Source organism: Gopherus flavomarginatus, chromosome 9, assembly GCF_025201925.1.
Source record: "Gopherus flavomarginatus isolate rGopFla2 chromosome 9, rGopFla2.mat.asm, whole genome shotgun sequence".
In the NCBI taxonomy this organism is placed as follows: Eukaryota; Metazoa; Chordata; order Testudines; family Testudinidae; genus Gopherus; species Gopherus flavomarginatus.
In genome coordinates this window covers 31,362,485-31,387,186 of record NC_066625.1, presented here as the reverse complement: position 1 = coordinate 31,387,186, position 24,702 = coordinate 31,362,485, and the positions used below count along the sequence as shown (strand labels likewise).

Below are 24,702 nucleotides of genomic sequence, written 5' to 3'. Positions count from 1 at the left end.
ACATCCTAGGCTCCTGCTCTTCTTGAACAGAATACTCCATCCTTGGGCCCCCTAAATACTTTCACAGCCCCAAGTTCTTGACATCCTCAGCCTCTTGCCATGCTTCTCATAGGAGGGAAGAAGTAGCAGCAACCAACTAGCTTTTGCTTGTACTGATCCAGGCTGGCTCAGTCTGAGAAACCTGGTGGAAAAGAAGGAAGCACAAGCACATAGGAGGGGAAGAGTCAATGGGGCAGAACACAGGCTAGAGGGGTGCAAAGCAGGTGGAGCTAGGCCTGAACCATGAAACCCCCTCCCGCTGAGCAGGGGTGTTTGGCCTGTGGGAGGAAGGGCTCTTGGTTCAGCCCATTTCCGGCTCAAACTAGCTGTGGGTTAGCGGCAGGGGACGTTTGTCGATGGCTGCTGGGTAATGTAGTCAGCAGGTCACCTGTCCAATAGCAGCGCGCGGCATCAGCCTCTCTTCCCCTTTCACCCCTTCGAGGGACCACGAATAGAAGTGGCTCCCAGATGCCTCCTGGGTAATGTAGTCCTCACGCCACCAGCCAATGCAGCAGCACGTGGCCTTCACAGCCACCCTGCCAGGCAGTGCGCGCGGGTCCCCGGGGGGAGGAGGTTGTGATATGCCTGAATTACAGCTCCCAGAATGCAATGGGGGGGGGTGCTCTAGGCTGAGATTTGCCGGTACCTGCAGCCGCACGCAGACAGGGAACTGAGCTGAGGCGTGGTGGTAGGGGCCGGAGGGTTCCTGGGATGTGGGAGGCGGTACATGCAGCGCGAGGGAGGAGGGTTAAAGGGTCAAGTAGGGATACAGCAGGTATTAGCCTAGAGCTGGGGTGGGGGTTAAATTCAGAGAGGAGATGGAAGGGAAAGAGCCAGAAGTGAGCCAACAGCTGGATCGATTCCCCTGCTGGCATTAGGGTATATTAGAGCCTTACCTTTAACATCCTGTCCTGCACTGTTCTCTCCCTGGCTTTTCTAGTCTGCTTCTCTGAGAGAATCTGACACACCCAGACGGCAGAGGGCTGCTGGAGGCAGATGGGATCGTGGTGGCAATTCCTTCTCCTCTCCATCCCAGTGTCGCTGCCTGGAAACTTGGATTACCTGGAAGGAAATGGTGGCTGGTAAGTAGACAACCCATGCAAACAAGTATTTTCTCAGTGTCTTCTGGGATCTAAAGCATCAGGTCTGGTCCACATTCCCCCAATGGATGTGCTGCCATGCAGAATGCTCTATTGACTCACGAGAGGTGGTCAGGGAAACCTCCAGTGCGAAAGAACCAGGTTCCTGCTTGTCACAACATCAATACCTTGCCAGTCTCTCCACTCTGATCTTCACTGTGTTCTGCTTGTCTCCTGTCAGCTGGGGAGTTATATATTACCTTGAGGTTTGTATCCCAAAAGGAGGACCTGTTAGCCTGTTGTTGATTGCTTAGCATTTTGTAAGCAGGCCGATGATCACCTTTTCCCCCAGGCATGGTCTTGGCTTGTGTCAGGAGAAGTAGCTCTGCCTAGATGGCTCAGCTAGAGGCAGAGTTACCTAGGGAGTAGAGTGAAGTACTAAGGATTGGGAAACCTGGGCTATGTTCTCGGTTCTGCCACTGATTCGCAGTATAACCGTGGGCAGGTCACTTATCCTTTCTGTGCCTCAGTTTGTCAAATTGTTGAGTCATGATAATGGTATATCCCTGCCTCCTGGGGGTTGTGAGGATCAATTCATGAATGCGAAGTGGCTGGCAGCAAAGCACTAGAGAAACTCAAAGCATTATTGAGTGTATAATGCCGAGTGCCCTTGTGGAGATGCCAAAGACAGAGAGGGTTAGATTTAGAAATAAAAGGGGGAAATCTGACCAGTGCTTAACAAAATGGGGAATGATGGCTTTTTGAAATGGCTTATGTGGGGAAGGATTTCTCCACATCCCTCTACCCCACACTCAGTGTGCAGCAGCACTGAAGCATACAGAATGTTGGGAATCATTAGGAAAGGGATAGATAGTAAGATGGAAAATATCATATTGCCTCTATATAAATCCCTGGTATGCCCACACCTTTAATATTGCGTGCAGATGTGGTCGCCCCATCTCAAAAAAGATATATTGGAATTGGAAAAGATACAGAAAAGGGCAACCAAAATGATTAGGGGTATGGAACGGCTTCCATATGAGGAGAGATTAATAAGATTGGGACCTTTCAGCTTGGAAAAGAGACGACTAAGGGGGGATATGATAGAGGTCTATAAAATCATGACTGGTGTGGAGAAAGTAAGTAAGTGTTATTTAGTCCTTCTCATAACACAAGCACTAGGGGTCACCAAATGAAATTAATAGGCAGCAGGTTTAAAACAAACACAAAGCATTTCTTCACACAATGCACAGTCAACTTGTGGAACTCCTTGCCAGAAGATGTTGTGAAGGCCAAGACTATAATAGGCTTTACAAAAGAACTAGATAAGTTCAGGGAGGATAGGTCCATCAATAGCTATAAGCCAGGATGGGCAGGGATGGTGTCCCTAGCCTCTGTTTGCCAGAAGCTGGGAATGGGCAACAGAGGATGAATCACTTGATGGTTACCTGTTGTTTCATTCCCTCTAAAGCACCTGGCATTGGCCAGTGTCAGAAGACAGGATACTGGGCTAGATGGACCATTGTTCTGACCCAGTGTGGCCGTTGTTATATTCTTGTATATTAGGTGAGGCTCTTGAACTTTCTCTTTCTCCCCAACCATGTAGCTTGGGTTAGTTTGAACAGATCTAAGATTGAAAAGGCCCATAAGAACACAGTCCATCCCTGCACATTGGCAGTATCTAATGCCCTAGACACAGTGTGCATTGGGGTTGAACCGTTGCTCGCTTGTTCTTAGTCTAGTTCTTAGCCAGTTGATTGAAGGAGCAGATGCTTGGAGGGTCAGCAACCTCCCATGAACAGACTCAGACCAGGCATTCCCTGGCGGAGAGCAGACGTAGCTTGGAGTTGCCAGGGAGAAAGAAATGAGCTTACCACCTTGTTACTTATCACAGTGGGCCAATCAGTGCCCCTCCTGCCATCTGCAAGGGGCTGACTAGAATGTTTTGTTCCTCCCTTAAAGTGGCTGCCCCTACGGAGCTGTCATGGCATCAGTTCCTTGACGCTCCCTGCTGAGAAATCTGACAGATTCCCCAGGCTTCTTTCCATTGCTACTGTAATCCTTGGCACTGACCCTGATGTTGGAGTTAGTGTCTCTGGGTTAGAGAGGAAGGAAGCTGGCAGGGACCAGGTCTGATCTCCCCCTGCGTAGGTTACTGATCCTTCCAGGGCTGACGTCACTTGCTGGGAAATGCTCAGGCTGGCAGTGATTGATGACGAGGGCTCTGTCCCTTTCCCTATCCCAGGTTTACGAACAAGTACTTGGCTCTGATGGAAGAAGACCACTGCACTGTGGAGAGGAGAGACGCTTCCCTGACCTACTCCCAGTTCATAGACCAGTAAGTGTGCTGCTTGTTTTGCTCTCTGGGGCTCGAGCAGCCCCTTTCCTGTACCCAGCACTCAATGCAACCAGCATGGCTATTATGGGAGGAGGAAGGGGGATTCTCTGGGGTCTTCCCATCGACATGACTCCACAGGGTCCTAGCTATGCACAAGTCATTGTGGAAATCTCATGGCACCCAGAGGGGTGCTGGATATCTTGAGGCCAGTTAGGAGATGGGATTCTCTGTCAGCAGGCAACTTGCAGATCAGTGACCATACAACAGAATCTAATCAGAGCTTTCCATCTGCTGCTAGGAAGAGAAGTGACTCCCACAGCGAGTCCTACAAGCCCAGCTTCTCCATTAACCCCCTGCTGACCCAGCAACGTGCCAGCACAGAGCATGCATCCCCACGCTGCCTGCACAGCTCTCTCTCCTTGCCCCAGAGGTCCCGTGACCTAGATCTGCCCTTGAGATGGTCTTTGAATGTGGCTGTCCTCAGCTTGCCCACCCACTGCCACTGAAGGTGCAAAGAATTTGAGTCTGAGCACTGAACAGCTCAGCCCATGTATTGGTCACATCAATCTGTTGCAGAGTTTCACTGCAGCTAACACTAGTACTGTTAACCAGGGGCTCTGATGGGAGTGAGCTGGGTATGTAGAATGTGCCAGGTCCCAAGGAGCCAGGGAAGTGTTTAATTTCCCTCTGTGTTTTCCAGATATGCTTTTTCCAGGCCTGTTATTATCCAGGGGATCACAGACAACTCGGTAAGTGCTACATGCTCCCAGCTGTGATGTGCCCCTCCAGCCTGAGCCATCTCATTGTATGTAGGGAAACAGCCCCTTGAAGCCTCTCCGGCCTTTCCCCCGGACCAGGCTTAGTAGCCATGTTTGCCCTCCTGGCAGCCAGGCACTTGCTCCGTATTCTGGCTGGGAGTAATTTCTGCCAAAAGTGGGGATTGACAGTAGGGGACGCCATGATTTCTACTGATACTGACACTCCCTTCTCAGGCACATGGCTGCAGGGTGATGGGAAGCAGCGAGAGAGTTTAACTGGGGAGGTTTCTGAGTAGAGACTGTCAGAGTAACCCAGGGAATCCATTTGGAAGGGGAGTCTCCCTCGATGGATTCTGGAGCAACCCCCAGGATCAATTCTTAAGCAGGAAGTTCCATCCCACGGTGGCAACTGGACCAGCCCCAGGGCATCTGTGCGTTGGTCTGTGTCCAGTTGGATTTGGGAACAAGAAGGGCTGTTCTCTTTCGCTGGCAGCTCAAAAGCCAGACCTGGAGAGAGGAGGGCTGTCCTGTCGCTGTGCGGGCCCCCTAGCCTGGCCTGGCACCCCAGGCCACATTTCAAACACCTCTGCCTTCCCAGGGCCCTTGTCACCTCTGCTCTGTGCTTGCAGGAATTCCAGGCACTCTGCACGAGGAACAAGCTGCTGGCGGAGTTCGGGGACCGCCTGGTCCGTCTCAGCACTGCCAATACCTACTCCTACCATAAAGGTGCGGGGCTTGGCTCCAGGGCACGTGCGCTGAGCTGTTCTCTCACTGGGCTGGCTGTGTGGTGGGGGGCTGCTCCAGACAGACGTGGGGTGCAAAGAGGGAACAGACAATGCCTGTCTACTTGGCCTTAGCCAGTGCCTCCCTTCCTGCTGCCGTGGCTGGTTGGTGACAGAAGAGCTTGCCTGAGGCCCTGGATTTCATTGTCCAGGGAACACAATAAGCCAGCCTTTCTCCTTTGCCACCTCCCTCTTCCTGGCCAAAACCCCATTCTCTGCTCTTGGGCCAAGTCGCTGGCCTTCGCTGTGCCTTGGTTTCTCCAGCTGTGAACTGGACACACTTAGTCCCGGAGCTCTAGCATTCCACTTGGCCCAAGGGGGAGGGTTTCAATGTTGCTCGGTGGCAGGACAACAGGGACTTCTAGGCTGCTGGGCTGTGGCTCCGCAGGGGGAATGAGCTGAAGGAGGGTGGAGTGTTAGAGCCCTGCTGTGCCCCCTCAGCCCTGGCTGGGAAGGTAGGTCACACACATTGGGGAAGGGCAGCCGTGAACTCTCTCCTCCCTCGCAGTGGACGTGCCATTCCAGGAGTACGTGGAGCACCTGCTGGAGCCTCAGGACCTGGCCTCCCTGGGCAGTGGTGAGTAGAGGTCTCTCCAGGCACCCTCTTTAGTGCTGTGCCTCGGATTCAACCGTGTGGCTGAGAATTCCAGTTCTGGATGGATTCCTAGGAGCCACCTCCTGGTCGGGTTTGTGCTTCCCTCTCAAGCCTACATGCCCAGACAGACCAGAGCTTGTGCTCTCTGGGGGTTACCGATGTTTTTCTCCCCTCACCAGACACACTCTATTTCTTTGGAGACAATAACTTCACCGAGTGGGGCTCCCTCTTCCAGAAATACATGCCACCTCCGTTCCAGATTCCAGGCACCAGCGGGGCCTACAGCTTTGGGATTGCCGGTCAGTACCACCCTGGGAAGAGAGGAGGGCAGGGGGAAGGAATGGGCTATAGGGGAATCCGTCCCAGGTTTAGATGGACACGTCAGCCAAGAAGCAATGGCCTAATCAGACATGGTCCATCTGATACCATCTCTGGTCCGTTTGCCCACAGGCTCCGGTTCTGGGGTTCCCTTTCACTGGCACGGCCCGGGTTACTCGGAGGTGATCTTCGGCAGGAAGGTGAGAGCTGGGTGGGGAGTGGATTGATTTACGGATCCTGTAAAAACCAGATGTTTCCCTGTCCATGGCCCCGCTGTGGAGCAGAGCACTCTCCTAGCAAAGTGGGGATTTGATCCAGGCAGCGGAGCATAGACTATGCCAGGCCAGAGAGGACCCATGAGCCCCTCGGCCTAGGGTGCTGTCTGCTGCAAGTGACTTTGTCCTGAGGGTTTGAAGGAATGGGAAATTTCCCCATAATGCACCTGGCCACTTATACACACTGAGGGTCAGAGGAGGAGGTTCCTTGGTGACCCCTGTGGCAAAAGGTTGTGTACAGTCCTGGACCCCACTGTGCTAGGTGCTGTATGCACACAGACCAAGACAGTCCATACCCCAGAGACCTTGCAATCAGGCAGAGAGGTTCCTGTTCAGGTGTGACCCTCATGGGGCATCTGGAAGAGCCCTAGCAGTTCCCCTTAGACAGGCTACCCCCACATCCTTTCCAAGAGGGGAGGGAAGAAGGGGAACTGCTGGGCTTTGGGGGTAGGGAAGAGGGGTGTACCTATGAGTGGGGAGAAAGGGAGACCCCACCCTGCAGGGAAGTAGAGATTTTCAAGTCTGCAGTGAAAGGGGACCCCATGCTAGGCAGAGCGGGGTGTTTCTTAAGAGCCCCTCTCTTTGCAGCGCTGGTTTCTGTATCCCCCTGAGAAAACCCCTGAGTTCCACCCCAACAAGACAACTCTAGCCTGGCTGCTGGACACATACCCATTCTTGCCGCCGGAGGAACGCCCTGTGGAGTGCACCATTCACCCTGGCGAGGTCAGTCCTGCACCCTGGGGTCCAGTGAGCCCACCCCCTGTTGTAGCTGCTCAAGGAACCTGTGGAGTGCATCAGCTTGGAACGCCAGGGGCTGTGTGTCTAGAGAGAGCAGAGTGGGGAGATTCTCTGGTGCTGCACAAGCAGCAGGGACCCTGACAGCACAGTGTCTGGCATGGGATCTGGGAACCCCAGTACTGAAGCCAGGCGGTCAGAAGACCAGGAATCCCAACGCAAGCACCTCTGCACCAGAGCCAGGCTGCACGGTGACCACGCATGCACACCACCATAAACAGCTGTAAGATTCCTGATATTGCTGCTTTCCAGACAGAAGGCAGGCTGTCACAGGAGCAGGTCCTGGGGCTGGGCTGGAGGGGCACCAATCCCCTGATGCAGGCATTACTGTATGGGAGGCAGGCTGGGAGGTATCTCGGATGGGACGGGGAGAAAACCATTGAGAGTTACAGGCAATGCCGAGCTAGGCCAGAAGGGGGAGCAGAGCTCAAGAGCCAGCTGGTAAATGTGCCGAGAGAAGCGTTGGATTAAAGCTCAGCAGAGAGAGGAAGAATGGGCTGGTGGGTTGGGCCCTAGGCCAGGATTTGGGAGATTGGGGTTCGATTTTGTGTGTGAAGGTGGGCAAGTCCTGTAGCCTCTTGGGGGAGGGGAAATACATCCGTGATTGCAAGGCTCTCAGATACGGCGGTGATGGGGGTCCAACCAGGACCGGCGCTAGGGGTTTGAGCGCCATAGGTGCACGGCCATTTTGCCGCCCCGCGCGGTGGTCCCCCGGCTCCATAGTCCTGCCTGGGGACGGTCGGCTGCTCCCACGGCTCCGGCGGAGCTGCCGCAGTCGTACCTGCGGGAGGTCCACCACAGCCGCGCGAGCAGCCGATTGTCCGCAGGCACCATTGTGGCAGCTCCACCGGAGCCGCCTGCTGCCCCCTCCGGCAAAATGCTGCCCCCTAATAATGCTGGCGCCCTAGGCGATTGCCTAAGCTGCCTAAATGCAAGCGCCGGACCTGGGTCCAACAGATCCATCTCAGGGCTGGCAGCGGTTCCTAGCTGGCTATCTGCCATTACACAAGTCTGTCTCTCTAGGCCTCAGCTGGGAAATGCAGACAGCACTTCCTGCCCCCTGGGACCATGGCAGGGCTCACTTGGCAGTGCTGAGGGGCTCTAATACTAGGGAGAGAGGTTCCATAAAGAAACCCTGAATGTTATGCCTTGTGACATTGCATTTTTGCCCTCTTTAGTCTCATCTGCCAGAGGATCTCAAAGCACTTTAGTGTGTGCACACATGTATTGATAAAGAATTCAGCCACCCACCCTAGCTCGGGAGGGAGGTCAGTATCAGTAATTCCCTGTCACAGATAGGAAAACGAAGGCTCAGAGAGCGGAGATGGGCCCTACCCCCAAAGGAGCTGCCACCATACTGGTGTGCATGAACACGTGACATAGGAGTGACCTGCTGTGCAGCCTGTTCACCACCATGGCCCCTTGTGTTTGTGCAATTCCAAGTGCCAATGCAGCCATTCGGCACCGTTAGCAAGCTGTTTGCAGGAGCAGAAATAGCTGTGTTCTCATCCACCCTGCCAGCTGGCTATAGCACAGCTGTAGTGCCATGGGTGGCAAGGAGCAGAGCTGTGGGCCTCGGGACACCCGCTGCCCCCCTCTAGAATTGCAGTCACACAGCCTACAGCTCTGGGGCAGTAGTCCCTCATTAACTCTGCATCAAACTATTCCCAGATGCCTTTGCGGGCATGTAGATTAGCTGCACTGTAACACAGAATGCAGTCAGCTGTCGGTGTCTCTCTGCGAGGGTACCTGTGGCCCTTTCTCTGCGAGGGCACCTGTGGCCCTTTGGGTGAGGTACAGCCGTTGGTTGGTGCCCACTCAAATCTCAGTCTAAATAAAATGGGATAAAAGTCCAGCCAGAGCCCATGAAGAGCAGCACATCAGCCGCTGGCTCAGTGCTGAGGCATTAGCAAGGCTGTATGCCAGTGAGTAAATACCCAGCTCTCAGCAGGGGACCGTTTTCAGGGCAAAGCAAATGGGTAGAGACACCACAGAGGAACAGCAAGGAGCGGTCGCAGCCACATGGTACCCCTTATAACCAGCCACCAACTCACTAGAGATCCCTCACTCAGGGTGTCATGCTGCTGCCCAGCACTATAGGAGCACAGTGTCTTCTGTGCAAACTGCATAGTGAAGTAAGTCCCTAGCAGCCATCAGCCTCCAGGTTGTAATGAGGGTGGGGGGCCACTAGCTGTCTTCTCCTGAAGCCAATGGGAGTGACCTCTGGGATGATTTTGGCCTAACCTGGCTGTAGAAGCTCGCTTATACATGGGAGCAGGCACCAGCTTTCTGCAGCACAAGATCTGATGAGCCTTCTCACAGGGGAGGGCTGAGGCCTGTGTGAACCACTGCTCCAGCGCCATGGAGCACCAGCAATCAAAAGGAGCTTGGGAGTTCCATACCCTGTCAACAGAGGATCCTAGTCTGAGGCAGGACAAGTGTGAGTAGCAGCATCCAGACAGCACTGGTTGCAGTTGAATGCCACTCCTAGGAGGAAGGGATGGTCGGAATGGAGGGGCCCTGCAGTTGGTGGGTGAGGGGGTGTAAGTGCACAAGCCAGCTGGTGAATGAATAGGGAGGCTGGGCTCATGATTAAGGCCCAGCATCTGCTCAGAGAAATGACACCCTGAGCACTGCCCTTGCTTTAACTATGACCCAGGGGAGCTGGTGTCCGCATGGACATGCAGCCCAGCTCTGACTCAGCCTGCCACTGTCCCACCCTTAATCCTCCTGCACAAATTTGCTATGGAGTGGACAGGCTTATTCAGAGGCATGATGATGTAGACAAGTAGCCAGTCAGCCTCAGAGATGCTCTCACTGGAAGCTTAGATCACAGTTGACAGCCCAGGCTGCCAGCCGATTTCAGCAGGTAGAGCCCGTGCAAGAGGGCATCTGTATCAAGGCTGCATGGCCAGTGAAGGACCAGGCAAGCAGCTCCCCTGCTTCTGTCTCCTGTGCAGGTGCTGTATTTCCCCGATCGCTGGTGGCACGCCACCCTCAACTTGGACACAAGTGTCTTCATCTCCACCTTCCTGGGGTAGAAACTCAGGGCTTTGCCTACCAGCCTGCCATTCCTCAGGAGCTGAATTGTTCACTTCCCTCCCGCCAAAGCCCTGGGATGCTGCTGGTGAATTCTAGCCATCTCTTTCCACTGTAACCCTGCAGGCAGAGCTGGACTCTGGCAGTGGGGCTGATCCAGCTCTAATCCATCTAGGATTTATCCTGGTCTACATGAGCACCCCCATCATTCTGTGATGCAGCAGCTGCTGAGGTTGGGTTGGAGGGGGAACCCGTCTCCTTTCTCCTATACAGGGCGGGAGCTTCCACCAGCTGGTGGCATTTTCTGCTGTACTTACAACTCTGCACTTTCTGTTCCTCAGCTCCATGGGCAGAGCTCCTCCTGCCTGCCTGCTCACTCCACCCCCTTCCTTCACATCCGCTTTGTGTTTCTAACATCTGAGGAACAGAGTCCATGGCAGAAGGCAGATTCTAGCTCAACTCTGGTCTCTAGGCAGGAGTGACATTACTATGTAGGCTCTTCTTTAAATAGACCATTGGTCAGTAGCACAGAACCAGCCACTCCAGCTCTAGAGCTAAACCACCAGGTATGGGGCATGGTCTAGTCTCAGATGTCCTGGTATCTGCCCCTGGTGACCCTCCCTCAGCAGCTCTGCTGAGAACTCATTTCCTGGTGCTCATTCCTGGGTGCAGGGAAAAATTGAAGGACCAGTGTCTGTTACCCGGGAATCCCCTGCGGCTGGGGGTGGCTGGGCTGGCTTTCACTTGAATGTTAATGTTCAAGCAGCAAAGGATACTTGAAGTAGGAGTTTAGGTTATTTATGGGCATTTTCCCATTTCAAATCTGGATTAAAATATAACTGCCTTATCTCTGCACTTGTCGTGACTGCCTTAGAACTGAATCTTACCACACCACAGCCAGCCTCTGACACAAGCAGCTGTTACCTTTTCCTCTCATTTACTCTTGGCCCCCAGGGATGGTGGTAAATTCATCCCTGCTCTGCCATGCCCAGGATTATTCCAGGACTCAATCTGGTTTAGGGGTTATTTTCACAATTGTTGCCCCTCCCCCCGATGCAGAGTTTGTGCTTTTCAACCAGCATCTTACACGCACAATCTGACTATGCTGCAGCTGGGAGGTGCGAGTGCTGCATGTGTAGATGGGAGCCAGCTTTGGTCAAGTAATAGCAATGAAGCCACGCCCACCCTGAACCTCCAATACCTAATCAAGCAGCCACTGCCCATGCTGCCACTATCCTTCCTCAAACTAGATCAAATCTAGCTCGGCTATGTCTACACAATCACCCCTCCTGACTGCAGTGCACAGACCCATATAGCCTTATCCTGGTTCTGCAAGTGGGGAAACTGAGGCGTGGAGTTACAGCTCCAGGGCAAGACTAGAAATAGATTCCTGCCCCAACCCAGAGTTCCTTCCATTGTAATGAGCACAGACCACACTGCCTCCTAGTAATGCACCATTAGAACAGGTCTTCTTGGACTAGTCTGCACTAAAGGACAATTCTGCTAAACTGATGCAAGCTAGGGTGTTGCTCAACAGCCCCAGATAGCTCTGCATGGAATTTGGGTCCATCAGCCAGTATGTAGGTCACAAGTGCAGCTGTCACCTTGCAGGCAAGGCTTGGCCCCGCCCAGCAGTTCTGAAATGGCATGAGGCCCTTGTCCAACTGACTCTGGAAGCAGTCAAGATTGAACACTGGTGCCTTGAAAACAAGTCAGCCAACGGTCTCCATGCAGGGCAAAGCACCTGCTTCCCTTCCTCTCTCAGTAATTGCTCTTGAGTTTGGAGAGGAGTTAGCCAAGAGAGGATGGCAAGAAAGATGAATTGGTTAGTTTGTAAAATGCTAGGGATGAGCTCCATGAATGATTCATGGGACAGAAGGTCAGGCAGGTGCTGACCCCTCCCCCGAGCCTGATGCAAGAATGAAAGGATACTTGATAGAATTAAAAAGACACCCCACTTAGGCAATTCTCTCCTTTGCAGCCTGTCACTAACCTGGAGAACTCTTTGCCACAGATATCAGCCAGAGAACTCTTAGTATGACTGAAAAAAATCACTGGGCACTTCAAAAGAAAAAATAGCATCTACAGTTACATTAGCTAGGATAAAATAACAAAGGCCACCAGTCTTTCCACTTCAGAACACAGTACAGTGATCACCAACTGAGATCAACAGAACAGCAAGGTACACAGGGAGCAGAGGAAACCTTGCCTCAAAAAAGGACAGCAGACTGGCTAGACAAGTGGTTTGCTGAGACTTTGTTGTATTCAAGTATCTTGCGATGTATATCATCCCCTCTCAACAAAAGCTCTGTCTAATATACGTACCAGTGGCTAAGTGAGCAGGAGACTTAGGACCTTGTCTTCATAAAGGCCAGTTTTCTTTCCCTCCTCCAGCTCCCAATAAACATCCTGGCAAATACCTGACCAGGTGGGCTAATGAGTTCATCTACAGATTCCTCCAACTGGCAACAACACTGCTCAGCCACCTCCTCCTTCCTTGTGGGGAGGGACTAAGGTTCCACCTTCACTGCCTTCTCCAGTCCTGGGAAGCACAAGAAGCTACAAGTAGTTCTTCTCTTCCGATATGCAATGACCCATCCAACAAACAGGCTTTGCTTTGTATCAGTCTGAAAGCCCCTTCCTGGCCCTGAGATTGCACAACAGAGCAAAGACACTAATGCTAGCAGCTTTGCCTCCTGACAGCTCCTATAGTCTGAAACCCTTTGTAGCCACAGAAACAGGAGGAAACGCCCCACAAGCCATCTTCTAGTTCAACAGAGTAATGGTATCATGCACTAGAGGGTTTCTCCAAGTATCGAAATACAATCAATGTTCTCCCTAGGAAAAATCAGATCATCTGAAAGGGACAGAACTTCAAGCAGCAACAGAACAGGTTTAGAAATCAACAAAGCAAAAACCAGAGAATGCTCCCTGTTAGAGAACAGCCCTGCCCAGGTGATGCAATTGATGAGACATGGCATAGATAACACCAAAAAGAGCACTTAGATCCCCCATGTGCAGCCATGCAAATAGCTGCCTCGCATGTGAAGATTGCAGCTACCCTCATCTTTAACATGGAGGTACAGCCGCTGGAGACTACAGGCCCAACATCCCATGCTGCATCTTAATGCGAGCAGCCTACCTGCACTCCTAACTAAGAGAGATGTAGAGGTGCGCTCCACTTCCGCTCCCATGTGCCCCTGGGGGCTGCCTCTGCCCAGCCTCCACTAGCCTTTTCAAAGGAAAGATCCCTGTAATCATGAAACATTCAGACTATTTAACACTTATTGCTGAAATATTTATTAACATTAGCAAACTTCCGGAGAGCGAACTCATGAAGCCAGGCAGTCTGCAGGCCAAGCAGACATCAAGACTTTCAACAACCAAAACGCTTTAGGCCGACTTTTTTTTTTAAGGATTTAATTAAAACAAATATGAACTTTCATCCAAGTGGTTAGCAGGGAACTACTGTCCCTGGGGGTGGAGTGGCCTCCCATGGGTCACAGCTTCCATCCTACAGGACAGTGGTTACCCAGTACAAGCCCGCACGCCAGTCAACGTCTGTATAATATATATTTCATTTCCCTCCCCCAGCAAGTGGCTATTTACAGGAAAACATGAAGGGAACTACACTAGACAGACAGGAGATGTAGGAAGAAAGAAACACAAACTATGTACAGAGGGAGGAAGTGGGGAATGCAGCTCAGCATGGAGAGCAGGAAAGCCCTTCCGAGCCAGCTCCTCACTCGTCACAGCCTGGGCCCTCCCTGTAGGCACAGCTCCCACATCTCCCCAGGAGCAGGGTTTGTGCTGTGAGGAAAGGGAGTAGGCAGCTGTTTTTGTGGAGGAAGCTTGTTCTTTACAGCCAAGGATCTGAGGTGGGTTATGAAAAGCTGTGATGCTGGCTAGTAGAAAGTGACGCTGCTCTTCCAAAAAAGTGCTTCTGTGGATTGTGTCCAGTGCTGGGTCCTCAACAGGCGCTCCCTCTGGGCCTGCCTAAGGCAGTCTTGCTTCTGTCTATCATGTTGGGAGGTTACCAGGAGCCCAAGTGAGCAAGGAGCTGGAAGGACCCTCCATGGCCCTGCTCAGTCAGTCTAGCCCAGCTGTGGTTTCTGGGACACAAGATGATAATGCGCTCTAGTCCAGCACTGCCAATGGATCTCTGGGCATCCAGAGGGGAGAGAGAGAAACTGAAAGTGAGTAAGGCATGGTGCCAGCCCAGCATGCTGAGAGAGCAGTCCATAGCAGAGCGTGCCTGTGCTGCCACAGCGGGGGCTGCAGTGAGGATCCAGAGGACTGTGCCCACTCAGCCATCAGTACTCTTCTACCCAGCCATTTTCTGATATGAATGCATCTATCACCTCCTTCATAGCAAGGTTTGGGATCAGCTGGTCTTGGGTTAAAGGACTTCGGGTCACAGGATCAAAGTGACCAACACGCTGAAAGGGAAGAGAGACCATAAGAAGGATGGAAATAGAGCACAAACCTCAGTAACCAGCCCCTTACCCTGTTGCTGCAGCTGCACCCCCTAGGCCTGCCAGAGACCTCCCAGCCATTCAGCCAGTCTCAGTTCCCTGGGTGTAGCTAGCCCCATCTGTCCCCCTGCTACCTGAGGGATGGTCCCCACAGACAGGATGCCACAGCTGGACAGTTTAATCTACATTGTCTTGTCTCTTCCCCTCCTGTCTCCACTTCTTACTTCAGTATGGTACTTACCCTAGCAGAAACATCTCCAGTCACAACCGTTTCCATGGTTGTGGGGGTTTCAGAAAAAGAACCACCACGCCACAGCAAGGAGCAGGCTGGCAATCCCATGGCATGGAGCGCACGCAAAGGAGAGCGCTGAGATGTAACTTAGCTTACAATTTAACATTGCTCTACGTGCACAGACTATCTTTATACTGCCCACTGTTGGAAGATGATACACTGGGCTAGATGGACCTTTGGTATGACCCAGCATGGCCGTTCTTATGTTATAAATAGATCCAGTGACAAGTATTCAGGGACCCATCTAAACATAAGACTCCTCCAAATTCCTCCAAAACTAAAGGGGAGGGATAGCTCAGTGCTTTGAGCCTTGGCCTGCTAAACCCAGGGTTGTGAGTTCAGTCCTTGAGGGGGCCACTTAGGGATCTGGGACAAAATCAGTACTTGGTCCTGCTACTGAAGGCAGGGGACTGGACTCAATGACCTTTCGGGGTCCCTTCCAGCTCTATGAGATAGGTACATCTCCATTTTTTTTTCCACCACAGCCCCTCAAAAAAGCCTGAGAGAACAGAGACTTTACAGCATGGCCAGGAGGCCAGATGGCTCAGTCAGGGCTGGAAAACCCTGGCCGTGAGGTGAGATTCAAAGTGGATGGAGCTTCGCTGAGAGTGCCCAGCCAGCAGCCCTGTAATTAAAGCAGGGGCCTGACAGCTCGAACACTTCAGACATTCTCCAAAGGGAATGACAGAGTAAGGTAACTGGGATTCAACCCGTGGAAAACTTCACAGGATGAAGCATTCAGTTCCATAAGTGTGGGTCTTCTCACTGATGCTCCCTCCTTTAAACAAAGATGGGCTGGGGGACAGAATGAAGCTCAAGATACTGCAGGATTTAATAGTTGGGTGTCTCTGAAACCCCACTGCTTTTTCTGCAGGCCCCACCCCTACCCCCAGGTACATTGTTACCAGGGGCTGGGGCCCACTAACACATCACAGTGCTTGCAAGGGCTGCAGCTGCTCTAGGATGGGGGAGGAAGGAAGCAGCACAGAGAAGCACCTGAGCACTGAGAGTTTAGTTTTTGTTGCTGTTCCCCAGTACAGTCAGTTTCCAATCTTTGTGTGGGTTTTTCACCCCCCAAAGGGGGTGCAACCCTACACAATCAGCCAGGGGGCCTCAGGTGCAGGCACAGCATCTGGAACTACATTAACTCACGTTTGGAGACTGATTTGATTTTAAAGTTGCTATCTCCTAAAAATAGCCCTGGGTTTCTCTCCTTCACATGCATGTCCACACTCTTCCTTTCCTCCTGCCCTCCCACTCAGATGCCCAACACTCTGGTTCCCCCATTACCTGAAGATGCTCTTCTATATCTTTCCTGTCATAGGTAATCCCACTGGGTGTGATACAGGGCTCTCGCATCAGTTCAAAACTGATCTTCCCACACAGGTAATCGGGGATGTCTCGCTTCTGACTCGAGAGAACAAAAGTTCAGCATTAGGGAGCCATCATACAACAAGCCTATCTCCAGTCTAATGCAGCAAACCAATGAACAGGTGACCCAGGGACAGGACCTCAGCAAGGGTGCAAGCAGCACAGATTCTATTGCCAAGTCAGGCACATGATGGTGATCCTGCACTGCATATCAGAAAACACAGCTGGAGAACAGGGGGGCGGGGGGGCTTGGTTTCTCTCTCTCTCTCTCTCTCTCTCTCTCTCAATACCAAGGCCATATTTGCACTCCAACTAGCCATTAAATCCACCCCCAGCTGGAGCTTCTACTATAGTTTATATTCCATCCAGATAGATGCCTGGCCTTCTCCACGGCTACCACATCCAGGAGAGCAGCTGACTGACAGTGAACAGTTCTCACCCTTTTCCGCTATGAAAAGTCCCGTCTCCACCAGCCATTGCAGCTGGAGTCCCAAGCTCATCCTCAAATCTGGGGCTCCATTCCCTCCCATGTGGCATCTGGCCTTCTGGTCCAACTCTCATTTGAGAGAGACCTGGTATTCACAAGAGTTTTAAATCAGTCCAACAGCAGGGTGGCGGTAGGGAGAACAGGAAGGATGAGATAAGCCACAGTTCTTTGAGACCCCAAGCTAAACCACCTTATCAGTCATGTTTGATGCCCTCCCTGTGAGCACTCCTTGTCTGGACACAGCTGCCACACCTGTTTAAGCCCATCCTCACCTTCCTCTTCTCATCCACCTGAGAAAACAGCTCATCCATATCTGCCAGGTACTTGTCCTGAAAGAGAAATAACCCCTTTAACAGGAGGGGGTCAGAGGACCCTTCAGGACTTTGTTGCCTCTTCAGCATCTCTCAGTCTGCAGAGACTTTGGTACAAACACTGCAGCCACTGATGGGGAATTGTTCCTTCACCCACCCCAACAGCATGGGAGTCATTCGCAGAACCACTTTTACAGAGAACAAACTGGCTCACAGCAAAAGTTGATAAGGGTCTTCGTCTCTCAGGGATCCTGAGGAACAGGATTTGGTGTCTCCCCTTGCTAGCCTCTATCTGCTGATATCAGAGTGTCAGTCACATACAAACAGGAACCTTCTTACTTTAGGAGGCAAGAACAACACCTGTAAGAACACAGCTTCCGAGCTGCCAAGTAGTTACTGCTCTACACTGCTGTACAGGAGACTTGGATTTAATGCTCAGACTCACTACCTAGACAACCGGGGCTGGCTATGTGTTGGTAGGAGTGTCAGCCATAACGGGGGGGATGGGAATGGTCTTGCATGTCAAATCAGTAGTGGCTTTTGTGGTTGATAAAGCAGTGGTGTTGACAGCTTCCAAAAAGAGTCAGTCTGATTGGGCCAGAAGAACGTGGGGACAGGAATAAAGATCTTCATGGCTGCAAAGTGGCCGTACAAAAAACCCACTGTCCACTTAATGCACAGCAACTGTCTGTGGGTGGGGCACAGAATTTAGATGGTAAAAGCAACAACATTCAACTCATCTTTAACACCTGCTGCAGGGCAGTAAGAGCACCAGGAACAGCATGCGCTCTGCTCACACAGAACCCCTCCATCATCCCCCACGGCCACCCCACTGATTCTTCTGACTCATCACAGCACCCCTGAAAGTCAAGAAATTGCTACAGCCATGTCCCCTCTAGATACACTCCAACAGGATGCTCCACAACCCCCACAAAACTCCTACTACCGTCTATTCCAATAAGCTGCAGCCCTGTGTGATGCTCTTCCTTGGTGCCTGATTCCTACTCAACCGCAATTAACCCAAAGCAGCACTGACTATCACCTCCAGCTGGACTGCGTTCAGACCCCGCAGATCTGCTCCACAAGCAGGAGCTGTGGCATGGTGGCCCTGGAGAAGAACTTCCCCTTGGGCTTGCTGCTCACACCAAGTAGGGACACATGCCCAACGCTACCCAGCAGGCCCAAATCCACACGGAGGTGATGGATTAATGAGGTTGCCTCACATGTTTGGCTTCAACGTTAGCCAGCTGGGCACGGCTCCGGCTCTCATCCACGTTCTCCTCTTGTTGTGTCCTTCGGTATTCATCCAGCTCCCTAGGGGAGAACCAGGGGGACAACTTTCTATATGGATGGGTAAGCACTGGAAGAGGTTATCTAGGGAGGTTGTGGAATCCTTGTCAGTAGAGGTTTTTAAGAACAGGTCAGACAAACCCCTGTTAGGGATAGTCTAGGTTTACTTAGTCCTGTCTCAGCACAGGAGGCTGGACTTGATGACCTCTCAAGGTCCTTTCCAGCGCTACATTTCTATGATTACAGTCCAGAGCAAATGATCAGCAAAGGAACTTGAAATGTCACAGTGGAGGAGAAGTAATGTTCAGCTCAGAATGAACACGCTCTTATTTCCCTTTTTTCACCTTCTTGGTGCAAGGATTCTGGCTTTCCGGGAAAGCCAGATAAGCAGGGACTCTCTACCATTTCAATAGTGTGAGCTTCCTTAGGGCAGTGCCTTCTAAGTGCCAGGGTAAGCTCTGGTAGAATGCCACTATCTTGTCACCAATTTCACAGTACTGGGAAATGTTTACAAAAGCTTATCTTTTCCCCTCCTCCCTTTGCATACGGGAGGGTCAGCCTGTGGGATTCTGCTCCTCTCTGCCTGAGACCAGTGTTGTCTGGGATACAGTCCCTCCCTCCTGCTTGCACAGGCCCAGTGCTCTTCAGGATTCCCCTCATTCCTCCAGGCTGCGGAGAAGGCTTGTCTACGCTTTGCATTAATCCATTGTAGGGTGTAAATTCTAGTGCACACTAGAGTGTCATGCACTAACTGATCCATGTGGATCCTGCTGGCACACACTATAACTTTCCTACTGCACAATGGACAAATTGGAGAGCAACAAAAATGGTAAAAAAGATTTAGAAAACCTGACCTATGAGTAAAGGTTGAAAAAAGTGGGCATGTTTAGTCTTGAGAAAAAAAGAGGGGGGATTTGATAATAGTCTTCAAATCTACTAAGGGCTGTTACAAAAAGAGAACTGTGATCAATTGTTCTTTGCATCCACTGTATGTAGGACAAGTAGTAAAGAGCTTAATATCTAGCAAGGGAGACTTAGAAAGTTTTTCCTAATATCCAACCTAACTATAAGAGTAGTTAAGCACTGAAACAGGCTTTCAAGGGAGGTTGTAGAATCTCCATCATTGGAAGTTTTTAAGAACAGGTTAGCTAAACACCTGTCAGGGATGAACTAGGTTTACTTGGTCCTGCCTCAGGGCAGGGAGCTGGATTTGATGACATCTCGAGGTCCCTTCCAGTCCTACTTTTCTATGATTCTATGACTAAGGTGCACTAAGGAACCTGAGTGGGCACTAGCAGGGTCCACACAGGTCAGTTAGTGTGTGACTCCCTAGTGGGTACTAGAATTCACACCCCACTAGCGTAGACTAATGCCCAGTGCAGAAAAGCTCAGAGATGTCTATCTGCATTACCTCTCCTTCTCAGCCATGATGAGTTTGGTTAGATAGGAGTGCAACTCATTTTCCTGGTTGATCCGTTTCTCTTCAATGTTGTTCCAGCGCTTCTTCTTGGCAATCCGCAGTGCACTTGGAATATCATCCCCAAAATTCAGTCGCTGTTCCTTGGCTAGGTTATAGGCTGGGGAGACAACAGGTGCTCTCAAGGTTGGGGACAGGGTGGAAGAAGCTGATTCTTTGCTAAATCTAGTTAGGAGGTATATCTAATTAGAGGTGGGACTTGGGTCAGTGGATTATGGCTCCCCCCACCTTTGCTTTGGCCAGGAGAGTATGGTTTTGCCCCTCTCCTTGAAGGAGGGAACAGTGAGAGACAATACCTGTGCCTTTGAGTGCTACATCACTCCCTCAGTGCAAAGCAGCTAATGGGGAATAAATCCTTGGGCCAAAAGCTGCACACAATGACTTGACCCCACTGGACCATCTCCATATAGAAATTAGTCAAATCACTGATTTCTACACAGTTTAAGAAGAAACTCCTGTTTAGGCTTCATTCCCATTCAAATATCAGCCTGTTGTCAAGTGCAGAACCAAGATACAGGGAGTGGCAATTAAACTCCTACAGGTTTCCAAATGCTCTCTCTTCCTACAGAGGAATTGGATATGGGCAGTCTGAAGTGACTACACAGAACTAAACACCAGTCTTTTCTAACTTAAATTCATATTTTGACAAATGATGATTTGTGCCATATACTGGTGCCTGTTTTGTAAGAGGCCCATTCATTTCTCTGCAGCTGTGGCCCTCATCACGGTGCCTGTTTTGTATTGCTCAATTCTCTGTATGTTAGCAACAGCCCAAAATAGGCCCTGGTATCCTGTTAATATGGGAGGTATGGGCCACCTCTATAGTTTGGTGACGGCTTGTGCCAGGCCTGAACATTTAATAGGAAGACACTGCTCACCTCTCTGCAAGTTAGCGATGGCCTCATCATAGTTCTCCATCTCCATCTGGCACTGCCCCAGAAAGAAATGGGCCTTCACTGACTGGCTGTCTAGTTCCAGGGCATGTTTACAATCTGCCAGGGCCTTATCATGTTGCTGCATCTTCAGGTAACACAAGGCTCGGTTGGTGTAGTATACTGCCACTAAGGGGTTCCGGTTCTGGAAGAAAAGTCAGATACATTAAAGGTCTGCCAAGGATAACACAAAGCATATGAGACTTTCATAACTGCACCTCGACGGGAAGGTACAGAAGGGTTCAAGTCTTTCTCCTGCTCTTAGTATCTGTGAAATCTAAATATTACTGGATTGGTCCTCACTGTTCTGGTTATTTGCTCAATGTTATAGTAATGGTCACAAGCAGTGCTGAAGCACGCAAGCTCTGGACTGCTGTGCTCTAGTATTTAACCTGCTTGGCCTACTGCACATTATCTTTTACAATATGGAGCCACAATTTAGGTACTAAGATGGAAATTAGTGTTAAAAGCTGTCTATCTGGGCAGGCTACTGAATCCTGGCTCATGTTTCCAGAAGTGCAAAGGCAGAATTCTGCTTTTCTCTCTCATTTAAGCCTTAACAAGGCCTACCAGGAGGGAGCATGCCTTTCCTTCACTAGGCCAAAGGAAAGATACACCATTGAGAGGTTCCACAGACTCCTTATTATCCAGTAGACAAGGTGAGATAGAGTTCTAAGGCGCACAAAGGATAGTTTTGCTCAGAAATCCTGCAAAGTATAATTGTATCCAGAGGTTTGCTTTGTGGGAGAGGCCCGATCCTTGACCTGAATTATTTTAAAATTACATAAATATTTTGCTCATGAAAGTTAGAACAGCACTGACTAGAGCCATTCAGGCAGGAACTGTATGTGCTTCTCCTGCAGAGCTCTGCCAGTGCAATATAATCCTGACCCTATGCAGCCTCTGCTATCCCAAACCCTGGGCCTCCAAATAACAAACACCAATGCACTTCTTGATCTGCTGCACCATGGACAGTTCCAGTCCTGCCTAACCTCCTCCCAGTTTCGCCAGTTCACCACATTCCTTAACAAATGAGCCCCATGGTATTGTAGCCCTGGACCTCCTCTTACTCTACCAATGCATGACAGTCCTGACCTGCAGCACCTGCTATTCTACTCCTGGGCCTCTGGCACAGCTCCACTGATGCATCTCAACCCTGACCTGCCCCCTCTCCTAGCTATTCAAGTTTTGGATTTCTCCACTCTGCGGTGATTTGATGATGTGGACAAACATCCACAGGGGACTCTGAAGAGACTAATATACATTTTCACTTGTGAGTGACTCAAGAAAATTTGAACCCAAGTCTCTAAAGACTAAATGCTCTAGCTCTCAGACTGCAGCTTGTTCAGTAAGTGGATACAAGTGATGTTAACCAGCATGTCCTTAGAGCTAAGTGATCACTTCTGTCTTTCTAAATAGGAGACAACAATGAAGAGTCTAAGCTGCATAATCTTGTCCCATCATCTATTTCCCAAAGGAATGTTGTATGTTGTTTACAAGCTCATCATCATGGACCCAGCTAACAGGCTTTAGCAGTTACCATGAACCAGCAGCCAGGCTGATATACAAAAACACACTTAAAGAGCAGTACCATGATAGACAAACTAGGAAAACCATGAATGCTACATTGAGAGAGGCTAGATGGTGACAGTCACCCAAATCAAGAGTGTATTATGGACAACACAGAGCAGAGGCAATTTGTTGAGGGTGTGTGAGTAAACACAGAATAGACAGACTACACAAACTGGCTTTTGTAATGCTATCTTCCTAATGAAACAGAGGAAATACTTGAATCAGCTAAATACCAGGCAGGGCACAGAGACTATTCCAGACCTAGGAGAAAAGCATCCCAAACAGTAATCTCCTAATATTAGCAGCCCTGAGTGTTCAAAGAAATTTCCTTCAATCTCAAACTGTGCATCTCAATCTGCAGAGTCAGAGAGAGAAAAAATCCCCTTGTGACAGGCATGATACAAGCAAAGAGTTTTATTTCCAAGAGGACATATGCTTAGGAACACAAATCCCCAAGAGCCATGGTATGAGCTCTAGATTATGGTTCTGATGGCATACCTGGAATCTGGACCACATCAAAGGTTCAAGTGCTGCACTAGACAGAGCTCACAAGCACTGCAGTGCAAGTTATGTATCATAGAGTATCATAGATTATTAGAGTTGGAAGGGACCTCAGGAGATCATCTAGTCCAACCCCCTGCTCAAAGCAGGGCCAATCCCCAAATGGCCCCCTCAGGGATTGAACTCACAACCCTGGGTTTAGCAGGCCAATGCTCAAACCATGTAGAATGGGTCCTTTGGACAACATTTTAAACTAAGATCCTTCCTGCCCATAACTAGTGGATATTGAAGTAGAGACTAAGGCCCTATCAATAAATACTTCAACTATAGGGCTAAAGATCCCATATAGTACTCTGTGGAGAGCCTAGGAGATAAACCATGTCCTGTCCAAACCCTTTCAGCATCATAAATTCCAACATCCCCAGCTGTTTGCCTTTACTGCCATTGCCACTAACAATTCTCAACTCGGCTTTTTGTAAAAGGTTGCTATCTCAAGTCTGAGCAGCCAAGATCAGCACCCCAAGCTTAGCAATAACTGGAATGCTGAAAATATTGTCTGGGCCTAAATCTATAGGGTGACCGGAGTGTGAAATGTTTTTCCAGGCCTCCTGTTCCCAAGGGACTCTTGTTACCAACACAGCACTGAAGGAGGGGCTAGGCCTCCAAAGAAGCAGGGACCTTAGCCTGGATTCTTCCCAAAGCAGGGTGGGGTGGGGTGTGTGTGTTTGTTTTCAAGAAGGAACTGAGTCCTGCAGTATTGCCTTTCCAGGGACACACAATGGATACTGGCCTCAGCTTCAAACAGCTCAGCCCCCCATGTACAAACTGGCCCTCACCCTACACAGCTCAGTTCTACCTCCCCCAAATAGCTCAGTTGTGTCCTCCGCAGTGGATACCAGCCCCTGCCCCAGATAGCTCAGCTCTATGGCTGCCCACCCCCCCGTAGTGTGTGCCAGCCTCTCCCCCGGATAGCTCTGCTGTCCCCCCGTCGTGGATGCCAGCCTCTCCCCCCCAAACAGCTCAGCTCTGTGTCCCCCCACAGTGGGTGCCAGCCCCTCCCCCCAAACAGCTCAGCTCTGTACCCTCCCCCGCAGTGAGTGCCAGCCCCTCCCCCCAAACAGCTCAGCTCTGTACCCCCCCCCCGCAGTGGGTGCCAGCCCCGCCCCCCAGACAGCTCAGCTCTGTACCCCCCCCCGCAGTGGGTGCCAGCCCCTCCCCCCAGACAGCTCAGCTCTGTACCCCCCCGCAGTGGGTGCCAGCCCCGCCCCCCAGACAGCTCAGCTCTGTACCCCCCCCGCAGTGGGTGCCAGCCCCGCCCCCCAGACAGCTCAGCTCTGTACCCCCCCCGGCAGTGGGTGCCAGCCCCTCCCCCCAGACAGCTCAGCTCTGTACCCCCCCCGCAGTGGGTGCCAGCCCCTCCCCCCAAACAGCTCAGCTCTGTACCCCCCCCGCAGTGAGTGCCAGCCCCTCCCCCCAAACAGCTCAGCTCTGTACCCCCCCCGCAGTGAGTGCCAGCCCCTCCCCCCAAACAGCTCAGCTCTGTACCCCGCCCCCCAGTGGGTGCCGGCCCCTCCCCCCCGACAGCTCGACCTCCCCACCCCCGCTCAGTTCTATCCCCTTAGCCCCTAGGCCTCAGCTTGGTCCTGCAGGCCGCACAGCTGCCCGGTCCCTCCAGCCCAGCCCACGTTAGGCCGCTAGACCCCTCCCCTCCCCGCCCCGCGACAGGCCCAGCGCCCCCAGCCCGCACTCACGATGGCCCGGCCGTAGCAGGCGGCCGCCTCGGGGTACTTGCGGCTGACGAAGAGCCGGTTCCCCTGCTCCTTGTGCTCCTGGGCGCTGTGGCTCTTCTCCGGGCTGCCCCCGCCCGGGCCGCCCCCGAGCCCAGCCGCCGCGCTGCCGCGGGACCCCCCACACGGCCCCCCGCCGCCGGAGCCGCCCCCCAGCCCCAGGCCGCCGCTCTCCTTCTCCTCCTTCCC

General features: G+C 51.6%; 2 protein-coding genes across 8 annotated transcripts; one reads left to right on the top strand and one right to left on the bottom strand.

Annotated features, from left to right (window-relative positions):
* The first annotated feature begins 563 nt into the window (after window positions 1–563).
* JMJD8 (jumonji domain containing 8) lies at window positions 564–16,068 on the top strand. 7 transcript variants are annotated; one of them, XM_050968409.1, is made up of 11 exons: window positions 564–585; window positions 980–1,121; window positions 3,364–3,456; window positions 4,157–4,205; window positions 4,844–4,940; window positions 5,505–5,573; window positions 5,771–5,890; window positions 6,042–6,109; window positions 6,773–6,907; window positions 9,302–9,419; window positions 9,940–10,865. In XM_050968409.1, the coding sequence occupies exons 2-11, from the start codon at window positions 1,036–1,038 to the stop codon at window positions 10,134–10,136; spliced, it is 1,032 nt and encodes a 343-aa protein (XP_050824366.1). In that variant the 5' UTR covers window positions 564–585; window positions 980–1,035; the 3' UTR covers window positions 10,137–10,865. The 7 variants fall into 7 exon arrangements, 6 of the variants coding, with proteins under 6 accessions (XP_050824366.1, XP_050824365.1, XP_050824371.1 ...); XM_050968408.1 differs by lacking the exon at window positions 564–585 and adding an exon at window positions 595–727; XR_007776351.1 differs by lacking the exons at window positions 564–585; window positions 9,302–9,419 and having other exon boundaries at window positions 595–1,121; window positions 6,773–7,202; window positions 9,940–10,036.
* STUB1 (STIP1 homology and U-box containing protein 1) lies at window positions 13,295–24,635 on the bottom strand. The gene is made up of 7 exons (XM_050968420.1): window positions 24,478–24,635; window positions 20,600–20,798; window positions 19,656–19,821; window positions 18,178–18,268; window positions 16,916–16,972; window positions 16,076–16,192; window positions 13,295–14,457 (listed from the first exon to the last, which is right to left on the bottom strand). The coding sequence occupies exons 2-7, from the start codon at window positions 20,739–20,741 to the stop codon at window positions 14,332–14,334; spliced, it is 699 nt and encodes a 232-aa protein (XP_050824377.1). The 5' UTR covers window positions 20,742–20,798; window positions 24,478–24,635; the 3' UTR covers window positions 13,295–14,331.
* Window positions 24,636–24,702: the final 67 nt, after the last annotated feature.